Source organism: Gossypium hirsutum, chromosome A02, assembly GCF_007990345.1.
Source record: "Gossypium hirsutum isolate 1008001.06 chromosome A02, Gossypium_hirsutum_v2.1, whole genome shotgun sequence".
Taxonomy (NCBI): domain Eukaryota; kingdom Viridiplantae; phylum Streptophyta; class Magnoliopsida; order Malvales; family Malvaceae; genus Gossypium; species Gossypium hirsutum.
This window is the reverse complement of record NC_053425.1, coordinates 99047474-99071059: the sequence shown is the minus strand read 5'-3', so window position 1 is coordinate 99071059 and position 23586 is coordinate 99047474. Positions and strand designations below refer to the sequence as shown.

Below are 23586 nucleotides of genomic sequence, written 5' to 3'. Positions count from 1 at the left end.
GTCTCAAGTCAATCGATTTTCCCAAAAGCAATTCCCCAATTCTTTTCTCTTCATGTTCTTAGTTTAAATATTTAGTTAATTAAAACAAATCATTTTATCCTTAGGCTAGATAATAAAAAGATAGTTATTACTAATACTTTTGGTTCCCTTGGGTACGATATCCCAGTCTTGCCATTACAATACTATTGTTTGATAGGTGCGCTTGCCTGTTCGTCGTGATAATAGTTAATCTAGGTCTGATCTTCATTATAAATATTTATTACTTGTTATGAATCACGCGATCATAGCAAAAAGTCAATATTAGAGGAGACTATCTAAAAATACAGTATTTGATTGACAAATTACAATCTCAACGCTAAACATCTTGGCTTAAGACTAAGTTACATTTTCCTAAGCCTTGGATTATTATGTAGACTCAAGAAACTGGTCAAAAAATCAATGTTCTTTTTCTTTTATTCAGGGTTTGCTAGAATTGTTGGGTAATCGCATTAATATTAGATTAAAGAGAATGGGAGAGCTTAATCCAAAGGCCACTACTCTATGCTCATCATGGCAGGAGAATCTATAGAATCCAAATTGGCATCCAATTTTCAAGAGAAACTAACAAATCTAAAGTTGGAATGGGGTGAAGAGATTTATAATGCAGTGGTAACAGCTTTGAAAGAACTTTTTTGTAGTAACTTATTGCAATATGCTTGTAGTTGAAGTTTCTTATAGTGAACATCATGTTGTTTATTCAGAAGAAATTTCAAAGATTTTAGTTTTAGAAGAAAGTATGTACTGTAGTCTTCAGATTGGGTTTTCAAAGATGATTATGTTAACATTTTGATCAAACATAATGAACAGTTCTCTTGTTAATGTTTTTGTAACAATTTAAAATGTGTCCATTGTTAGGTCATTTAAATTTTGTATAATCATTTAAGGTAAGAATGTAAATGAGATATTAAAAAAGAATTGAATTTTATATGGTTTTTAATGGCGTTTGTAGGGAAAGCGTCACTAAAGATCATATTTTTAGCGGCATTTGTAAGGAAAGCACTATTATAACAAAAGGGGCATGCTAGTTTTGGTAAATCAGAATGCCAAGAAAAACTCTATAAGCATCGAATAATGTATCATAAACCAAAACTGTAGAAAATCATTCATGTCAAAGCTACTAGAACAATTGGATACCACATTGAAGAAAATTCAAAAAATTCTTTAAAAAGTTAATATATTTTCATGGGCTACAGCCAACAAAGTCTACAAACACTCAATTGAGTAATGACAAACTTATTACTTATTTTCGGGCTCTATTTTTATTAAAAGGTAGGTGTTGCTCAGACGGTAAAGACTTCTCCACCTTTCTCTTGCATGCATTTTGGGGTTGAAGTCTTGTTGACACATCAAGGATGAGCTTGTAATAGTAGTTTACTTTTTCCTGTTTCCCACCCAAACCAACAGTTATTTAGTGCAATGGAAAGATGCATAAGTAATGACAAACCTTTTACTTCTTTTCGAGCTCTATTTTTGTGATCTACTTTTCTTAAAAGGTAGGTGTTGTTCAGGTGGTAAAGACTTTTCCACCTTTCTCTTGCATGCATTTTGGGGTTGAAGTCTTATTGACACATCAAGGATGAGCTTGTAACAGTAGTTTACTTTTTCCTGTTTCCCACCCAAACCCAGCAGCTATTTAGTGCAATGGAAAGATGCATAAACAATGATGGAGAAGACACTGTATCAACTACCTTACTAATTTTAAAAACACTCAGCAGCTAGTTTTGGTAGTCAATGAGGTTGAAATCAACTTGGTTTAAGGCGTGCATCATGATGGAAATAGCCAATACAGAGGGAAGATAATGGGTGGATCTTGAATCTGAAAAAGAAAAACACCTGAAGCATAAAAATGGAGCAAATAGTGAGGAGAAAAACAGACGCAGAAATGGAAATATGGACTTACCAAAGATTACACAGGGAAGGAGACATTTACATCACTTAAGAAACTCGCAATGGTGGTGGGTTTTCGACCCAAGTCTTCTGATGATGAGATCTAGAAATGAAAGGGGTGTAACTAGATGCATCTTCCATTTGAGCGTCGAGAGCACCAAAAGCTCCATTCTACGTATATTTTTGGCCTCGAAAACATACTTTATGTCCACATAAAATAGAGAAACATGTTAGTGTGATGGTTTTGAGGGTGGAGGTTGTTGTTTTGAACATACTTGTAGGAGAGGCACATGTTTTGTTTCTTCAACTTTTGCAGCTAAAGTGAGGCAAGTGATAGCCAAGAGTTGGACCATCCATGGCTTATCTATTTGAAGCTGAAAGGTGCTTAATAACCTATCCAAATAGTTAATGGAAAAAACAACCATGAGAGTGGTAAGTGCATAAGAAGTTTGAAGAGGAAGCACCGAAAGATGAGACAGAAATTTAAGTAGACAGAACCATTAGCCCCTCTATTATATGAGGTTTCTTTATGTCTTAGCTAATATCGGTGTACTTTTAGGGTCTACTTAGCTATCTGCCATTTCTTTTTCAATTTTAGGCTTTTTTTTCTTGGGTTTCTATAGATTTTTGAATTTGGTGCTAATCCGATAGTGGAATGATGTATCATTGTTGAGAACAATGAATTGAAAAAAAATAGATTTTAAGATTTGGAGTTTAATTTGAATTTTCTCTTCCAGTTTCCAATATAATAAAAATATTTCTCTGCTAGTCTGCAGTATAATAGAAAGAACCCTAGTTTTGTTGGATGATTTGTTAGAAGACAGCCTTAGACCCAAAGGTAAATTTAAAGTAATTAACTGAGAACATTGACACTTTACCTGCAGTTTTGCTGGAACATTGAGAACCAAGAAAGTAGTCAAAATACATCTGAACTAGAACGTATAACTGAGGTACCCATATCTGGCATCTTTTATTTGCTTATGCAGTTAACATGGCAAGAATAAGTATTTTGAGTTAGTGAATATTATGGATATGTGCCTTGAATTTCCAACATCATTTACAACTTGGCATTAGTTGGCTCTGACAATTTGCCTAATTTTTTAACACTTGAGATCAAATTTCCACAAAGGAAATAACAGATATATGTTGTTTGATTAACTTATTGTCAGGACTTTGTTATTCATGTTACTATTTATACGGTTGTGTATTTAAAGGAAATTGATCCAAACCATTTTTTTTGAGGGATTTAACAAGAAATCAAACTCCTTATACACTATATTGCGCAGTAGCAGGCTTGCTGGGAGTCAGCGAGCTCCATTTCTTAGACATTTCCTTTTGCGAATGAATTTTAATTCATTCTTTAAGGTAGAGATAAGTGCAATCTTACCTATACTAAAGAACTTAGATCCTATACCATTCTTACAAGCTGTTTTGTTTCTATGAATAGGCAACTGCAAGGGTGTGCTGAATGTTTTCATGGCATTTTCTTCTTTCAGGTGTCTAACATGAAAGTAGAATACTTTCCTCCAAATGTGGAAATTATATTAAAAAATGAAATACCTACATATTTCTACATTCTAGTCTCAGGAGCAGTGGTATGTTATCATTATTTTTTGAATGTTTATGCCTACTATTTAACCTAAGATGCAAAACCTAAACTTTCTGAAACTACAGGCCTTACTCATATACAAGAACGGAATGGAATAGGTATGACTTTCGCTAAGTGTATAAATTCAGAAGGATTGCATTTATAGACTTGGAGCATAATATTCTCTATATTACTCATACTCGGGTGTAAATATTAAATACAAGAATGTAACTAATACGAGTATGTTCAATTCTTTTTGAAGTTTTTCCATGCATTTGGAAGGTCATTAGAGGGTTAATGTGTAACACCCCTCACCCGTATCCGACGCTAGGATAGGGTTTATGGTGCTACCTGACTTAAAACTCAGCCAACTGTATAAAACTGGGCCGTGAAATTTCAAACAATTTAAAAACTTCTCTTTTCACAAGCAACGATCTCGTATATGGGCTTACGAGGCCCAATCATATATCCAGGGTTGTTTGCAACCCAACCGAGACCTCATGAAAACTTAAAAAATTTTTGTGTATCAAGACTCCACATGTCTATGTGGGTATAGAATACACGACCATGTTTTAGGGACATGCCCGTGTCCCGAACCCGTGTCTGAAATCATAACCATTCTGCCAAAACCACACGGCCCACGAACACACCAGTGCCCTATAACCGTGTCCTTCACACGGCCAATACTCACAGCCGTGTCTCTTGCCCGTGTACTACAAGCATGCATGTTGACTTTATGACACGGCCTGGGCACACGCCAGTGTGGCCTACCCGTGTGCTAAATTGACTTTAAAAATTTAAGTGCAGGGGACACACGGCCATAACACACGCCCATGGGTGTGAACCGTGTGTTACACACGGCCTAGACACACACCCATGGGTGTGAACAGTGTGTCACACACGGCCTAGACACACGCCCGTGTGTCTTACCCGTGTGGACAAACTAGGCTATTTCCTAAGCCTTTTTGTCGCCCATTTTGCACAACCTACACGAGATCATTTCAATATATAAATCTCATCACAATGGGCACTAATTCATCCATAGAAAGAACATTATATGCATTCATCAAAATGAATAATAGCGATTATTCCAAGCTTGATTACAAAATGAAGGGCCTTTGACTTAAGCCAAAATACATGAATCATTCTCTTAATATAACATACTAGTCTAGCCCTATACATGCCACCATCAAAAATATAAATCCAACTATACCGGGTATTGCGGCCGATAGTGTGATCGATATCTCTGACTTTAAGGGATCTTTAAGTTAGCTTGATAACACTGAAAGAAGAGGGAAATGAAAGAGGGTAAGCATAAAGCTTAGCAAGTTGCATATAAATAAATATACAACAACAATCTCACTATTAGTCATCATACTTATAGCTCAAAGGTAAACATAATTTAACTTACTCATTATCATCTACTCGAGTCACATTCTCTAAATTAAGCTCGTTACTCATGCTTATCATACGGGTACCTGTACCACTCACAACATGATTATTCTTTCTTTATCAAAATTGATCTATAACTCTCATCATTGAAATGTTTGGAATACTACTAGATATTCTATGAACTTTCAACATGGGATATATTGCCAATGCCATGTCCCAGACATGGTCTTACACTGGCTCTTATATACGCGTGCTGATGCATGTCCCAAACATGTCTTACACTAGCACAACTCTTAGCTGATGTGTGTCCTAGACACGTCTTACACTGGCTGTCTCTATCAAGGCCGATGCATGTCCCAGACATGTCTTACACTGGCACTCATCTCTACGCCGATGCCATGTCGCAGACATGGTCTTACACTGGCTATCATAGTATAGCTGATGCATGTCCCAAACATGTCTTACACTAGCCCTCGTTTGGATGCTGATGCCATATCCCAGACATGGTCTTACACTGGCTCTCATAATGTAGCCGAAGCATGTCCCAGACATGTCTTACACTGGCGCACAAATCACCCAATGCCTTGGCACGAATATCCAGTTTGTATCATAATGTTTCAACGGGATATTTCTATTATATCAAATATTACTAGACATTCTCAACTCATAACTTGACAACTCATACAATATCAATTCAATGGCGATATGAATACAAGCATTAACAGTGTAGTTGTATCATTTACATACAACTTACCTCTGTTTACAAAAAAGTACTTAGCTATTCAGTTTAGTCGGTTTGCTTGGCCTTCCCCCGATCTAGGGTCGGATTTGGTAAATCTTGATCTATAATTACAATATGCACTCATTTAGTCATTAATTAGGATTAAGCAATCATAAAATTTACATCTTTGGTAAAATGACCATTTTGCCCCCAGATATTGGCAAAATGACCATTTTACCCTTATGCCCGAAAATCGATTTTCATCGAATTTATTTATATCTTAGGCCTAACTGAACTATTTTTACTATTATAGCAACTTCAAATTATCACTATTTCACATACTTATTAACTATTTTACAACTTATGCAAAATAGTTACTTTAGGTGTTTTCATGCTAACACCTTTTACAAAATTTGTTTATAACACAACTAGGACTCATATTCCTCCATAAAAACTCAATAAACATCACAAATCCTTTCATGGCAACACTCTAAAATCTTGACCATTTTGCAAGATATCACCCTCATTTGAAAACTCATGCTTCAAGGATCTCAAAAATGCAAAAATCATCAACAAAGGATGTGAGAATCACTTACTTGTGAGAGCTTTTAGTTGCTGAAAATTTTCAGCCTTCAAAACTCCATTTTTTCTGATATTTTCGGTGGAGAAGAGAGATGGAGAAGAAAGAAATGATAGCTAGGCTTTTAGGCATTATTTTATCACCAAATCATGACATCATCCACCTAATACTTTGACTATTTGCTTAAAACCCATCACATGGCTGGCCAACACTAACAAAAGGGTGTAATTGCCCTTTAAAAGCCCTCAATTAAAGTTCTTTAGCTATTTAACTCATTTGGGTACTAAAATGCAACTTTTACCTTTTATGCGATTTAGTCTTTTTTCGAAATTGGGATAGAAAACATTAAAGTTAGCTCACCAAATTTTTCATGCACTAATAAAATCATACTATAACATCAATAAAATAATAAAATAATTTTTCTAACTTCAGATTTGTGGCCCGAGACCATTGTTCCGACTAGGCCCTAAATCGGGCTGTTACATAATGGTTATATTCTTGTATCTTGTTTAAGATGTAGAACATGAATACTTCCAAAAAAAAGGAGAGTCAAAGAAACAAATAATATTCCTATTGGCTTAGAAAAAATGTGAAGGGAACTACAATTACAGATTTTCCTTTTGCTTTTGGTCTTTCTAATGTTTCTAGAGACAGGAGTGGGGTAGGCTCTATCAAAGTACGATTTTCAACGTGTAACAGAGATATTGTTGAAAGATGAACAAAGTGAAGGATGCTTTGTTTTAATATCAACCTGAAACTAAAAACAAAGCAAGTCAATTATTGACATCTTTTACTAATAGCCTAAAAAATGCACATGATGAATTAAACTAGGAGCTGCAGATATGGCAGGAGAAATTGGGGTAATTTTCAATATTCCCCAACCTTTTACAGTGAGAATGAAGACGCTCTCCCAGATTGTTCGGATAAGTCATCACCATTTCAAACAAATGATTCAAGCACAGAATGAAGATGGAAATATTATTATTGGTAACTTCATGAAGGATTGTAAACTTCATCTATCTCCACATATAGGCAATTTATAATCATGTTTACAGTATCAGCAGGAAAAAATTACAAAAGCAAAAGGGATTCAAGATGTGACCTATAAGTGAAAGTAAATTTTTAGAGGAAATCATCCACATAGGACCTAAAGCTGTTAAAGAAAATGTTTTAGCTAAAAGATATTTAAATTTGAGTAAATGGTTCCATGATTAGTTTGGGGGTAAAAGTAAGCAATGAAACCTCAGTTCTTTACTCTGACTCCTCTATTCACAGTACTTGCAAGGTTTAAAAGAAGATGTCCTAGAGGAGATTCCTTTCCTAACAGAATTGCTAGTTGACCAGAATCAAAAGTTATATTTTCATCCTAAAGTTGAACCTATTAGAGAAATGTAAGAATATGAGATTTTATTTTTTTCCTTTGCAGCATACAAAACAAAATGAAGAGCAACAAAACAGAGAAATATTGGATTCCCAAAATGAAAGTCCAGAAGGTAAATAAAGAGCACCATCATTAAGTATGTATAATAGAAGTAAGAAATTTCAAGCATATACCATTTAGAATGCTTTAAGTGCTTATAGCTTAGGGTTTACACAACGATAAATTATAAATTAATTGAAGAAGGATATAGCTCTTGTTAATTTTTTGAACTCAAACAATTTAAAACGTGTCCATTGTTAGGTCATTTAAATTTTGTATGATCATTTAAGGTAAGAATGTAAATGAGATGATTAAAAAAGAATTGAATTTGATATGGTTTTTAGTGGCGTTTGTGGGGAAAGCGTCGCTAAAGATTATGTTCTTTAGCAGTGTTGTGGGAAAAGCGTCGCTAAAGGTCATGTTCTATAAAAATGCCGTAAATTTAGTGACGTTATCTATAGCGGCATTTTTTGAGACGTTTATAAAAACGCCGCAAATTGTTTTAGGTAAGAGCCTCTATAGGCTTAAAAAATGTCGCTAAAAACCTATTTTATGTAGTGATAGTACATCACTTATAAAAAAAATGATAGAAGCATGAAAAGACTTCATTATTGATTTAAAAGGAGCAGCAAATTGAGAGTACAACCTTATCAAATGCTAGAATAATAAAAATGTACCCCCTTTCGATTAGAAGGGCGAGGGTCAGTTCCTTCTTGGTAATGGCATGTCCTCTGTTTAAGCCCACAGACAGACTAGTTTTAGGTTGACTTGGAGCCATCACCTAAGAGAATCATCACACATCACGGTAGATCAAAAATGAAATCAGTCTACGAAAGGCAAGTTAATTTTGTAAAACTCTTATTCATACCAAAGAAGAATGGAATGTAATTCATATTAGAGATCCCAAACAAAGAGCTAGGGGAAAGTAAAGAACAACGCATGGGGCTATATGCATTATAAATTTACCAAACAAAAGGACAAGATTTGCTTATCTTTATATAATTTATATCAAAAGGGGCATGCTGGTTCTGGTAAATCAGAATGCCAAGAAAAACTCTAAATACATCGAACAATGTATCATAAACCAAAATTGTAGAAAATCATTCATGACAAAGCTACTAGAACAATTGGATACCATATTGAAGAAAATTCAAAAAATTCTTTAAAATATATTTTCATGGGCTATAGCCAACAATGTCTACAAACACTCAATTGAGTAATAACAAACTTATTACTTTTTTTCGGGCTCTATTTTTATTAAAAGGTAGGTGTGGATCAAGCGGTAAAGACTCCTCCACCTTTCTTTTGCATGTATTTTGGGGTTGAAGTCATGTTGACACATCAAGGATGAGCTTGTAACAGTAGTTTACTTTTTCCAATTTCCCACCCAAACCCAGCAGCTATTTAGTGCAATGGAAAGATGCATAAGTGATAACAAACTTATTACTTATTTTTGGACTCTATTTTTGTGCTCTACTTTTCTTAAAAGGTAGGTGTTGCTCAGGTAAAAACTCATCCACCTTTCTCTTGCATGCATTTTGGGGTTGAAGTCTTATTGACACATTAAGGATGAGCTTATAACAGCAGTTTACTTTTTCCTGTTTCCCACCCAAACCCAACAGCTATTTAGTGTAATAGAAAGATGCATAAACAATGATGAACAAGGCACCGTATCAACTACCTTACTAATTTTAAAAACACTCAAAAGCTAGTTTTAGGAGTCAATGAGGTTGAAATCAACTTGGTCTAAGGCGTGCATCATGGTTGTAGTAGCCAATACAGAGGGAAGATAATGGGTGGATCTTGAAAATGAAGCATAAAAATGGAGCAAATGGTGAGGACAAAAACAGGCACAGAAATGAAAGTGGGAACTTACCAGAGATTACACAGAGGAGGAGACATTCACATCACTTAAGAAACTCACAATGGAGGTGGGTTTTCGACCCAAGTCTTCTGATAATGCGATCTAGAAATGAAAGAGGTGTAACTAGATGCATCTTCCATTTTAGTGTGGAGAGCACCAAAAGCTCCATTCTACATATAGTTTTGGCCTCCAAAACATATTTTGTGTCCACCTAAAACAAAGAAACATGTTAAAGGGTGTGATGGTGTTGAAGGTGGAGGTTGTTGTTTTAAACATACTTGTAGGAGAGGCACATGTTGTATTTCTTCAACTTTTGTTACTAAAGAGGGGCAAGTGATAGCCAGGAGTTGGACCATCCATGGCTTACCTCTTTGGAGCTGAAAGGTGCTTAATAACCTGTCCAAATAGTTAATGGAAAGAACAGCCGTGAGAGTGGTGAATCTATTTATAGCACTGACTTTAAGTATCCATTCCATAGCCTTTTGCCTATCCGTTACTAGGGACTCATGGGTTCCCACATAGAAACAAGGCGGCTGCTGTTCTGCTTCTTTGGCAAAAAATAAAAGAAACTCCTCATCTTCCTGCTGGTGTTCATTTTGATGTATTTCCATAGCTTAGTCATATTCTTAAGAAGGAAGAAGGAAGTGATGGAAGAGACTGTAGAGAGGGTAATAACATATTGAGTTTTTAAATAAAAAATTAAAATATTTTTAAATAATATTATTATTTTAATTATGAAATGACAATTTCAAATCAAACAAATACTATTACATTTTTTAATAAAAAATATTTTTTTTATATTTAATGCTCAAAAAATAAAAATTCTTTTTAAATACAATATAAAATAATTTTATGGCCTACAACAAACAAAGGAAGTAGTTAGTGACAGGAATAATCTGTAGGAATTCAAAAAGAGAAAAATTGGGTGCTAAAATGTTAGTTAATGAGAGAGTTCTTACATCATTTACGGCGTAGGCAATAGCTTGTCTACAAGCAGTTCAGGTGGGGTTAGAAATTGGACTCCGACATGTTATCATTGAAGGAGATGCACTCAATGTTATACGATAAGTAAAGGCACTAAAGAAGGATCGGTCAGTACTATGTTCGTACATACATGATATTCAAATATTAAACAGAGATTTTAAGGAATATCGTTTTTAAAAAATATCTAGATCCAGCAATGGAGTTGCTTATGAACTTGTAAAAGGAGTAGTTGAGTGTCTTAGGAGTACAGACCTGGGATATCAACTGCCGAGAAAGGCCATGATAGCACTGGAGGAAGACGTAAGGAGTTTACTAATGTTGCAATGAGATGAGAAGCTAAACAAAAATGGGGAATAATGTTAGAAATGAAGCACCATTAAGTACTTAAAGTAAATATTTTGATGATAAATAAGGAAACAGTAGGAGTAATGAGGGGAACAGGGCATATGAAAAGAAAATTAAGGAGCCTAGAAAAGAGTTTCTAGAGATGGTGCAGGTAATCAATAAGAAAGCCTCGGAAATGATAAAAGACTTTTTGAAAATGGCGGAGGCTGGTTGGATACCTATGCTAGGAATTGGAGGTTTTCCAAATAGGCCTGGTGGACTTTAGTCTTTAAGTTTTTTTGGGCTTGATATAAGCTTTTGCTTTTTCTAGGATTTGTGATCCCAAATAAGTGTTTTGTTTTTTTATTTGGTTTTTGTAATTAACATCGGGCCAAGGTCCATTTTTTATAACAATGTCCCAAATTTTATTTCAAAAAAAAAATGTTAATGTTGGTCATGTAAAGGGTTGGTGTTAGTGGGTATATCTCACATTAGTTAGGTAAAAGCTATGTTTTTATATAGTTTTACTTCTTGCTCTTATTGAGAAATTAGGTCATAGGCCTGTTAGAAATAGTTAGTCAATTTTAACTGATTCTATTATTAGTTTACAACAATTATTTCCCTCTGTATATGTATAAATACACTACTCCTGTAATCATTCAATTCAAGTAATAATTCACAAAGTTCTTTCTCAAAGTTAGTATAGTTAAGTTCTTACTGTTATTTACTATTCTCTAAATGTTGCAATAATTCATAAATTCAACCAATAAGTCAAGGATGTACTTCCGTTGACAAAGATAAAGTTTACTGTTTGACAAGATGTCACCTCAAGACCTAAAAAATAGTGAAGAGACCCCATGTCTTTGAGTGAGAACTCAATGTAAATTCGGTGAACAAACGTATCAATCTCGAGGGAAGAGTTACCTGTAATAATGATGTCATCAACATAAACCAAGACATACATACAAGACTTATTAGTGATACAGATGAATAAAAAAGCGTAAGGTTTAAAAGGCATAAAACCAATGGATACAAAAAATGCCTTCAACTTATCGAACCATGCCCTCGGAGCTTGTTGGAAGCCATACAATACTTTGTTCAGCCGACAGACAAGAGGTTGCCCATTTGCATTGGTTTGAACATAGTCAAGGAGGTGACTCTCTAGAACATTGAGAAGAATAAGAACTTAATTATACTAACTTTGATAAAGAACTTTATTGCTTGAATTGAATGATTATAAAAGTAGTGTATTTATACACATATAGAAGGAAATAACTGCTATAAACTAATAACATAATAAGTTAAAATTGAATAACTATCTCTAGCATTCACTTAACTACTATAACATTGAGACCCGAAGAAGCTGTCGGAGACGAAAAAAAATAAAAAGACAACGGTTTGGTAAGGATATCGACAACCTGATCACATGCAGATACCTCAACAACAACGAGAAACCCATTAACAACCTTCTCTAAAAAAATCGAGCTCAACATGTTTCAACTTTGAATGAAAGAACAGGATTGGCCGCAACTGCCACTGTATTGAAGTTATTACACAGAGGGTCGGTTCATCATCAGAATCAAATCAAAGTTCCTGTAGTAAAGATTTCAACTACGTAATTTCAGTAGCTGTAACAACCAACCCTTGATGCTCTGCTTCAGCTATTGACTTGGACACAACTTCTTGTTTCTTAGGGCACCACGAGATGGGATTCCCGCCAAAATACACACAATACCTAATGGTGGATCAACGATAATCAAAGTCTAATCCCTAATTTACATTGCGTATCTGACTAGAGACAACCTATTGGAAGATCGTATATGCAATCCATAGTTAACAGTGGTACAGGGATAGCACAAAATGCGTTTGATTGCTATAAAGTGACATTGGTCGAAGTGTGCATAAACTGAAAAATACGAGTAACAACATATACAATGTTAGGTTGAGTGAGAACCACATATTGTAACACTTTGGCAATAGTTCAATACTCATGAGGATTATCATGCAGGTTTTCCACATGTTTAGACAGAGGACACGAGCTAATCATAGGTGTATAGACGCCTTTAGCCTTGTCCATATGACAACGGTTTAATAAGTCAGTAATGTACTTTTGTTGACAAAGATGGAGTTTACTGTTTGATGAGAGAGTCACCTCAACACCCAAAAAATAGTGAAGAGAGACCTTATGTCTTTGAATAAGAACTCAATGTGAAGTCGGTGAACAACCATATCAATCTCAAGGGAAGAGTCAATGGACAGAATGGTACGAATTGTAGCCGGTTTAACAATGGGACTGAATGTTTCACGAAAGTCACACCTAGGAACTTGTGAACAACCTTTTTCAACCAACTGTCCTTTTCAACGAGCCACCGTACCATCGAGATTCTTTTTTATTTTAAATAACCATTTGCAACCAATCGCCTTTCAACCCAGAGGTAAGGGAGCTAAAGTCCAAATGTCATTATGAATCAAAGCATCATACTCTTCTTAAGCAATCACCTTCCACTCCTTACTAGCAAAAGCTTTGTCAATAGTACGCAACTCTCATTCATGAAGTTCAATGGTAAGTACCTACGATTTAAAAATTTTGGCCTTCGACCAAGTGACCATAGAATGAGTATTGCCGAGATGTGGTGGAGAACCAACCACAGTAATAAGAATTTTCGGTATGGGAGAAGTGTTGGAGTCACAACTCAAGCTATTGATATCATTGTTATTCAGAAGAGGGGAGTCTAGAGCATATGTGGGAATAGGGGTTGGCGAATAATTAAACGGAACATCACTCGAGCTCATCGTCCATGGTGGAGTAGATTGCATAAGAGGAAAAGAGGTGGTGACCCGATCGGATACCAGAGAAATAGACGAAGCATTAGAAGGAAACAAGAACCGGTCCTCATCAAATACTACATGTCGAGACACAAAAATCTGGGCATCTGGAGCAAGGTATTGATAACCTTTGTGTTAGGAACTATAGCCAAGGAAAGTACACAGTTGAGAGTGAAACTCTAACTTGTAGTGATTAAATGGACAGAGATACGAATAGCAACAACACTCAAAAATATGAAAGTGATCATATATCGGAGGAGTGCCATAAAGAACCAAGTATGGGGACTGATGTTTAAGAACCGAAGTAGGCAACTGATTGATTAAATAGACAGTACACAAAAACGCATAGCCTCAATATTTCATTGACAAATTGGCTTGAGCAAGTAATGTGAGCCCAACTTCTACTATATGATGATGCTTTCTTTCGACAATTCTATTTTGCTCAGATGTGTGGGGGCACGTAACATGATACAGAATTCTATGTTGAGCTAACAGAGATGTAAAAGAGTGAAATTCACCACCCTAGTCACTCTAAAATTGTTTGATGTTTCTGTCAAACTGAACTTAACCATTTTTTGAAACTGAATAAAATAGTCAATAGCTTGAGACTTCTTTTGAATAAGAAACAACTAAGTAAACTGGTTAAAAACATCAACAAAAGAAACGTAATACCAACTATTTCCATAATTAACAACAGCGAGTCCTCATAGACCAAAAACAACTAAGTCAAACAGATGATGATATACAATGATGGAATCTAAAAACGATAATTTGTGTGACTTTCCTTGTTGACAAACTGTACATACATGTTGCAATGTTTTAGTATTAACAAACACATTACAAGCTTTTAAAATTAAGTTGACAATGTTCGAAGATAGATACCTAAGTCGACGATGCCATACTCAAGTAACTTGGTTTTGGGAGACATGAAGGAATTAGAGCCCAACTCAGTATTAAGGACAGACATGTCAACACCTCGAACGAATCCTACATCAACCAGGGAGAATCGGTGTAAGCCCTCATATGTGTAACCTTGAAGCAAAATTTCTTGGTCTGTATATCCTTTACAAGACAATGAAATGGGTGAAACTCAAAAAATATGTTATTATCTGGAGCAAATTGTGAAACCGAAAGCAATTTTTTCAAATTTTAGGCACATGTAAGACATTAGTAAAATGCAACAATTTAGGAGAGGTAAAAATTTTACGATGGCTCAAACGTTCAATATTAGCACACATACCATCACCCATAAGTAGTAGAATACTACCTGAATATTCAATCGATTTATTCAACGTAGTGGCTTCCTAACACACGTGATTAGTGGCATCCGAGTTAGGGTACCATACAGTCGGCTCACCAGAACTAATTGACATAAGAATATATAGCTCAGCAGAATTTTCAGCTTGCAAAACAGGCCTTGTAGCATAATTACCATCAGACCCAGTAGCAGGCCTAACCAGATGGGATGCAGAAGTCCAAAAATTAGGCCAACATCACGTACAACATTATGAACAACAAGTACCTTAGAACCCAAATGTGCAGGCCTATATCCGGCAATATCACCAACACTTGGGTACCCAAAATTGTGTGGCCCACTTGGAGAAATACCTAAAGGACATGAATGAACATAAGGAGGTAGACTGGCATACACGGATGGCCCAGTGGGCAAAGACCCATAAGAAACATTTGTAGAAACACTATAAGGGAAAAATGAACTAGGGTTAGCCACCAAACCCTCTTAAAAGACCAGATATGCAATGAAGCCGGTAAGTCATAGGATGATGACAGAGGACTAAACATCAACGCCGGAGGGCTGAACGAGTTCACCGGAGGACCGTCAATTGAGTGGTCAAAGTGATAGTAACACATTTGAGTGAGATGCCCAAGTCTCTCGCAGATCTGACATTGTAGTCGACCATAGTTGCTTCGGCCATGAGCACGATAAGCTCTGCGACCACCATGAGAAAATAAACCCATAACTCGAGAATCAGACATCGAACCCGTCAGAGGAGCCAAGACCGAATCAAACACTTGGGAATGCTGCACCAGATTAGACTGAAGAGGGATCTTCGATACAAAACTTCTTTGCTGACTTTCACACTCCAACAGAATATCCATAAGTCGATCCAATGCCAAAGGTTCCGATGAGAAAGATGCAACCATAATAACCGAATCAAACTCCATTAGAAGACCCGCAATAACAATATTTATTTACTCATCGTTCGACACAGGGTGATCCAAAACAACAAGCAGATCACACAATATCTTGATCTGAGTCAGGTAATTTTTTACAAATAAGTGTCATTTCTTTAGCGAATGTAACGCATGTTTCAGCTGAGACACCTTAGCACCGGATGTTGCTGCAAACAACTGACAAGCCTTGCTCCAGACATCATGAGCTGTAGCGGCATCGTAAAAGAGGACAATTGTTCGTCACTAATTATGGATAAGAGCCACAAAGCAAGGAGTTTGTCTTGTTGATGAAAAGAAATAAAATCGGGATTAGAGAGCAACTTCCCTTCAGGGTATGGTATGAACTGAGGTGAAATCGAAAGCGTTCCATGGATATAACCAGTAAGACTATATGCATCTATAATGAGTTTCAACTGATGTTGCCATTAGATGAAGGTTTCTTCTTTAAGTTTGACTGTGTCGTGTCTAAGAAAGAATTGCACCACTCGATAAATTCGATCGCCATTAAGAGCACGCGGTGAAGAAGAACGAGGAACAGGAGCAGAGGTCGTCGGAGTCACTTTATTTGCAGACATTTCGAGGGAAATAGAAGTCACTGAACACAGCGAAAGACAGCCCAAAGAACCAGTGACTGACACCGTGAAATAGTGTGTACAAGAACAGTGAAGAATAGTAAAAACTTAACTATACTAACTTTGACAATGGACTTTGTAAATTATTGCTTGAATTGAATTATTACAAAAATAGTGTATTTATACACATACAGAGGGAAATATCTACTATAAACTAATAACAAAATCAGTTAAAATTGACTAACTATCTCTAACAAGGCCTATCACGCTTGTGTTTTGTCGTCGCTTGCCCATTCTTGTCTGTCTTAGACACGTATTGCGTGTATATCTTTTTGGATAAAAGTTTTATTATTTTTTGAAAAAATAATATCTTTAAACAGTTTATTTTTTCCAGTCTGAAAAATCTAGAATTTGGCTGTTGGGCAGAAATAGTGGGACAATTTCAAAACCGTTCTTGCATTTTTTACTCTTTTTCCTCTCCCCATTTATCATTTTGCCCTTCCATTTTTAGTATAAATAGAGAGCTAATTTTCTCATTTTTCACACTGAAAGAAAACACAACGCTCTCTGAAAAGCTCTTTCCTCCTCTTCTTTTCCGATTTTCTTAAACACTTTGTCGGTTTTTCCCCTCAATCACTTTAAAAAAAATTCTGCCTAGGAGTTTGAGTTTTAAGCAGAACTGACTATGACCCCTCCAAAGTTTTTTAGGAATTAATCATATTGTGGTTTCCCTAAGAAGAGTAAGAATTAATCATACTGTGGTTTCCTTGAGAAGAGCAACACCAATCGAGTTTCATCTTCCTTATTTGGGTGTACAAATATCGAAGCACTATGTTAACCGTGGGGGACGACGTCCACTACACAATTACACTAATCAAGGTGAATTCGTTTCTAAAACAGTGATTTACCACGGCATAGTAAATTTTTTATTTCTTAATTCATTTATTTATTTTCTAATAAGTGCTAATAGATTTTGTTTTGCAATTTATTTTTTCAACAGTTAATTCTTCAAATCCAAATCATAATTACCAATCTAAACCAGATCGTATATACCACAAACATATTACCAATCTAAACCAGATCGTATATACCACAAACTATCCTTCTATTACTTCCTTACTTAGTCAAATTAATGAACCAAAATGAAATGTTTCCCCGTTAGGAAAAACTAGCAGCAGAGAAAACAAACTTTCTACAAAAAGAACCAAAAAGAATAACATAATAAAATATATTAGCATTAATATACTATTTGGTAACTGAATTTAGTTTCAATATTTAATTTGGTATTTAAGTTTTTTTATTCCAATTTAGTATCTAAGTTTGGCTTTATTGTTGACTTTGGTATCTATATGTTTTTCAATTTGATACTTGAGTTTTTTTTTATCTCAATTAAGTAGTTGAGTTTGACTTTGATGTTCAATTTGATACTTGATACCTATGTGTTTTTCAATCCAGTTCATGAGCTTTTTTGTATCCCAATTAAGTACTTATGCTTCTTTTTTTTTTAACTGGAGCACGTGTAAAGCATTCATTGAGCCACATAATACCATTTGGTCTAAGTATTAAATTAAACATTGAATCCAAACTCAAGTACAAAGTAATGCAGTAATCCAAGATTTTATGTGAAATAAGAAAAAACAATGACAAAGTCATACGTAAAAGTACCACAAAACCCCCTATACTAAACTTTGGATTGTATTTTAGCCTTTCTACTGAAAAATAGGCAAATTAGTCCCTGTATATTAGATAAGTGAGCAAAATAATCCCTTTGTTAAAATATGTTATTTATATATAAGGTATAATAACAAATTTAGTCCTCAACCTTTACACAATTATTCAATTTGACCCCTACTCCTTTATTGGAAGTAAATTAGAAAAATATGAAACTAATTAGGCTAAAGGGTAAAAAAGGCCTTAGTAACAAATTTAAAAAAAAAATCAATTAAGCCCTTTTAAAATTTAAAAATTATTTAAAAATCATAAAAATTATAAACAAAATTTATAAAAAAAAAGTTATAAAAAATCTAAAATTATAAAATTTTTGTTAAAAAAAACAATACCTACCCATTAAAATCTATTGGTTAGAAGATTTCTTTTAAAAAACTGACCCCTACTCTTTTGTTGAGTCGGTACTGTTATTTTTAATAAAAATATATAATTTAAAAAATATATAACTTTTTTTAAAATTTTGTTCATAATTTTAAAAATTTAAAATGGCTTAATTAAATTTTTTTTAATTTGTTATTAAAGCCTTTTTGACTATTTAGCTTATTAGTTTAAAAAAAATTTACTTCCAATAAAAATGTAGGGGTCAAATTGAATAAATGTTTAAAGGTTAAGAGCTAAATATATTATTATACCTTATATATAAACACCAAAACAAATATTTAAAAGTACAATTTTAATATAGAGGCTTTTTTACTCACTCATCTAATGTATAAAGACTAATTTTATAAGACTTTTAACAAAAATCATTTAATACATTCTAGAAAGATTTAAACCGATCAAATATGAGTGAAACCCATAAAAAGAAAAACAACCAGGTCCTAACTAGATAAACATTATTGAACCAAATCTAGAAGGTACCAGATGAGTTACATTTGAAATTTATTACGGTATATGCAAGAAGGTACCAGATGAGGTATTTTTAACTGGATAAACATTATTGATCCAAATCTAGAAGGTACCAGATGAGGTACTTTTAACTAGATGAACATTTGAAATTTATTCTGGTATATACTGCCCACTGAATTACATTAACATGAAACAACCCATTAGTATGAACTTTCAGATAAAGCTTATAACCTTTACTCCAATGATAAAAAGATAATACTAATAAAATGAAGTTCAGATTATTAAATCTATGGGAGAGGCCCATGAATTAGCAATTTGGGTGTCTTAGTGCCACTTTGCTCAATATAAAATTAAGTTCGTTAAATTTCAAGTCCCCCACTCCCTTAGTGAGGCGCCAATAAGTGCACAAAAATAGGTTCTTAATTGTCGATTAACTAATAATGGAAATTAATGTATATTAACAATATGATTAATACAAATATCTGACTTAAACATCCAACATCTATGCTTTATTCTTCTAAAAGAAAATTAATGCAAAAGCCTTCAATTTCTACCTGTACATATTTTGCCTCCTCTGCATCCTAGCATGAGACCGTTTCTTTAATCCATCGAGTTGTTTTTCCCAAACATCTCTCGGAAATTTCGATATTCTATCTTCCATAAAATAATTCCTAGCTCCAACTAAACCCAATTCGTAATCATACAGTTTACGAGAAATTGGATCCGAAAGCGTCTCGTAAGCCATTTGGAGTTCCAAAAACCTTTTCGTGGATTCATCTTTGGAGGAAGCAGGACAAACGTCAGGGTGGTATCGAAGAACCAAGCTTCTATAAGCCTTCTTTATGTCATCCAAACCTACATTCTCAACAGGGTCGAGACAAAGCACTTGGTAAAAATTAGTGTTCCCTCTTTGCATGCATAACTTATCAGCTCTTCCCCTACATGATATAACATGAACCTTATAAGGCTTTTGCCTGATCCTGAACATGAAATCCGATGTTGTTGTTGTTGAAGCCATTGTTTTGGTCGTATTGAGATTCATTTGCATGCTTTTCTGAGTTTGAGAGAGAGAGAATAGAAGAGTTAAAAATATATATTGGGGGTCAAGTGTGTTTAAGAAAACAGCTGCGGGATATTTATATATAGAATTAAAACGCGGTTTCGGCTCCACTTGCCTTGGTTTTGGTAAAAGGCTAACATTGAACGCAATTTTGGCATGAAGGCGTCGTCCTTGGTGGGATGATTCTTTTATTACTATTTTTTTTTTACCAATTTGAGGGCTCACGTTGGTTTAATTTTTCTGTTAAAAAATATTATATTTACTGATTAACTAAATGTTTTATGTGTTGCTATATAAAATTTATAAATTAATAGAAAATTTGTCTGGAATGATATAGACCAATCAAAGTTTTAAATACTTATAATCTAATCGGGTAGATTTTAAATTAATTTTCAGCTCCAGTTATACGTTTACTTGCAACTAAATTTACTAATTAGCAGTATAAAAAAAAGAAATTTTTTACATTTAGAAATTCAGTAATTCATTATAAATTTATTTATATAAACTGATATGTCAAGTTACATTAAAGTTGCATTTGAACAATTAAAAAATTAAAGTTTTAACGGATTAAATTTTCAAGATTTTATGGAACATCCAATGAAATTAGATTAAATAAATTAAAGACATTATATAAAATTTAAGAATTCATAAAAATCATTTAAGGAGTTAAGGAAAAAAATGATAGTCATTAAATTGGTTTTGTAAGAACAAAGTAAATCTGAAATAACTAAGACATTGAAATTAATAATTAAAATACAATTTTATAATTTTTTTTAGCTAATTATATTTTAGTATTCGATGAAATCAAAGTCCTTATCAAAAAAATGGGAATAGTTGTCGTGTCCAATAAAATAAAAATTGGCAAAAGAAAATAGTGATCCCACGTGATCAAAGGCTGACCAATCATAAGCTAAGAAAATGCAGAAAAATGTTATAAGGTCAACACCAGTGGAGCCGTTAGTTTCATGAAATTGATTATTTTAACCAAAGCAGAAAACATATAACAAGACAAAATTCTAAGGGAACAATTAAAATATTAATTACCTTAATCAAATTATAGCTGTTCGGCTACATGTGTTTGGTAGCCTAATATTCTTTTTTTTCTTAGTTAAATTTCACTAAACAATTAATAAGTTTACGTTTTAATTATTCAATTTCAAAAAGTTATATAATGGTTATAAAACTATTCGGAAGTTTTCAGAATTGTTTGAAAGTTTTCTTTAAATCACTATGTTGCTATGTTCCTTTTTTTAAAAAAAATTAGCTAGTGAGCTTTAAGCAACAATTCGACAATCGTTACAATGGATTAGCACCCATCGATGAGTAGAAGCATGTACTTTAGATCCAAGTCGTTCTGATGGTCAGTGTTATAGATCAAAAAATAAAGTTGTTTGGATTTTGGTTAATAGATCCATTATGTTCAAAGTTCTTTCATGAAAAAAAAAAGCTAAATTCTAGAAGAGAAAGGGAAGGAGAGTGTCACATCCCAAAAAATGGGTTAGTAGAAATTGGGTTGGTGAAACCAAAAGTAGACACATCTTGTTTTTGGTTTAAGGATTGTGAAAATTCTATCAAGTGAATTAATGTGGTTCAGTGGATAGGCGTTGTGCTTGTATGTGTGAGGTTATGGGTTTGAATCCTTCCCTTGAATTTTTATTATTTTTTGCCCTAATCCTCTCCTTAAATCATATAGCATAAATAATATTTTCGCTTAATTGATGATAAGAATGAGTTTGTTAGTTCAATAGTAACGCTTTAGCTTATGCTTTGGTCTTGTGTTTGAACCCATGTGTTTGTAAAGTGGGAATATTTTTATTCCCATGCATTGTGCAGACCATGTGGATGAGTTTGGGTCAAATTCAAATTGTGGATAATCTAATTAGTTATCCGTTCTCACGTTCTTCTCCCCCACTCTCTCATTTTTTTCCATTTTTGTTTTCTAAAAACTTTGACTGCTTAGGAATTTCTCTGGCACCGTTTTTCTTTGATCCATTTTCTATTTTGTCGTTCTCCTTCTATTGTCTATTTTCTTTTTCGGGTTCTATCGTTTCGTGTGGCTTAACAATCATTCTTCTTCGTGTAAGTTTCAATGGTTTCTCTTTCATGGATATATTTTATTTCGCTAGTTTATTCGAGTGCAAAAGGTTTATTTGATTGTTGGTAAGGGGTCAATTTTGAAGAATTTTCTATTTTGTAAGGCAAGGATCGTAAGGTACGTACTTCTTCGATGAACTAAGTGTGTTTGGGAAGAATCTCTGCTCTAAGGTATGGATTTGATGTTAATTGGGGTTGTTTTGGGTTGTTAGGGTCGTGTACTCTACTGTTTGGTAGGAAATTTTAGGGAGTATAGGTTGTTTCCTTGTGTTTGATTCTCGTTTATGATGCTAATTCGCTTTGTGGGTGTCGTTTTAGGTGTTGGAATTACTATTGTTGTGTCGACATAAAAAATGAATAGGTGTTTGACTCGAACTTGTAAAAACAGTGAACAACAGAAAGTCGAAAAACTCATTGTTGATGTCACGCGGTCTGGGTTAATTGGGTCGTGGGAGGTGTGTGTGAGGCTGTGTAGGCCACACGGGCTGGCCGATTGGGCCCACTTTCTGAAAATTTTACCTAGGCCCGTTTGACTTTGAAATTCATAATTAGACTTTCCATAGGGCCCATATTGCTTAATTAAGGCTTGGAAACAAGGTATCTGTTAATATGCTTCTGTGTATGATATGTTTAAGGTATGTGAAATATATTTGCATGATTTGATACTGATAGTTCTGATGGTATGTCCTGATTCGCTATGTCTATATATGTGTGTATGATGTGTGATTATGTTAAATTGTATTTTTGAATTGGCTATATGACCTTGCATGTGACATTGTGGCTTTTTTGGTTAAGGTGATTTGTTATTTTGATTTATCTAGTTGCGAAGCATGAAATCACATGCTTACTAGTTTTTGTTAAGAAGATGAATGCATGTTCAACATGCTTATCATTTTGTTTCAGTTTATGCATGCCATGTCACATTGCATGAGGTTGAGATATCATGGTATGGAAGAAGTTCTGACAGTTTAATGATATGCATTATCTGGTGGCTTATCCACATTTCTGTCTGGCAGCTTGTCTGCATTTATGGTGGCTCAACCACACACATATGTTCTTCTAGCAGCTTGGCTACAATATAGTGGCTTGTCCACATATAACCGATCTAGCAATTTTAACTGCAACCTCTAATGACATTGGCCTCTGGGGAACTCTATTTGGTGTGTAGCGGAGTTGGATAGGATGTTTTCTGGAAAAAAAACCTGCATGACGTTTTCTGAAAAATACTGCATTGGCATAAGCACGCATTCTCAGTTTTGCTCAAATGATCATTATGAAATTCTCTGCGATTTTATGAATTGTTGGTTGTGTTCTTTGAATTCTTGGTTTGAGATTGTTACACGCTAAGCTTATTAGCTCACCCATTTGTTTAATCTTTGGCTTTTTAGGTAATCTTTGGACTTAGGACCGGACGACGTGCATGAGCTTAGATTGTTTTCTTAGTTAATTAAAATATGGTGGTTTTCGT

At 34.4% G+C, this 23586-nt stretch overlaps 1 protein-coding gene, 1 long non-coding RNA gene and 1 pseudogene across 2 annotated transcripts; all 3 read right to left on the bottom strand.

Moving 5' to 3' along the window:
* Nucleotides 1-1503: 1503 nt before the first annotated feature.
* LOC107952317 (cyclin-D3-1-like) lies at nucleotides 1504-10194 on the bottom strand (annotated as a pseudogene).
* A 1397-nt stretch (nucleotides 10195-11591) lies between these two features.
* LOC107951679 (uncharacterized) lies at nucleotides 11592-17265 on the bottom strand. The gene is made up of 3 exons (XR_001698552.2): nucleotides 14893-17265; nucleotides 14508-14612; nucleotides 11592-11960 (listed from the first exon to the last, which is right to left on the bottom strand). It is a non-coding gene; the product is annotated as an uncharacterized lncRNA (long non-coding RNA).
* A 2249-nt stretch (nucleotides 17266-19514) lies between these two features.
* LOC107952318 (chaperone protein dnaJ 20, chloroplastic) lies at nucleotides 19515-19982 on the bottom strand. Its single transcript, XM_016887581.1, has one exon. It carries the CDS (start codon nucleotides 19980-19982, stop codon nucleotides 19515-19517), a length of 468 nt encoding a protein of 155 aa, XP_016743070.1.
* Between the last annotated feature and the right edge of the window lie 3604 nt (nucleotides 19983-23586).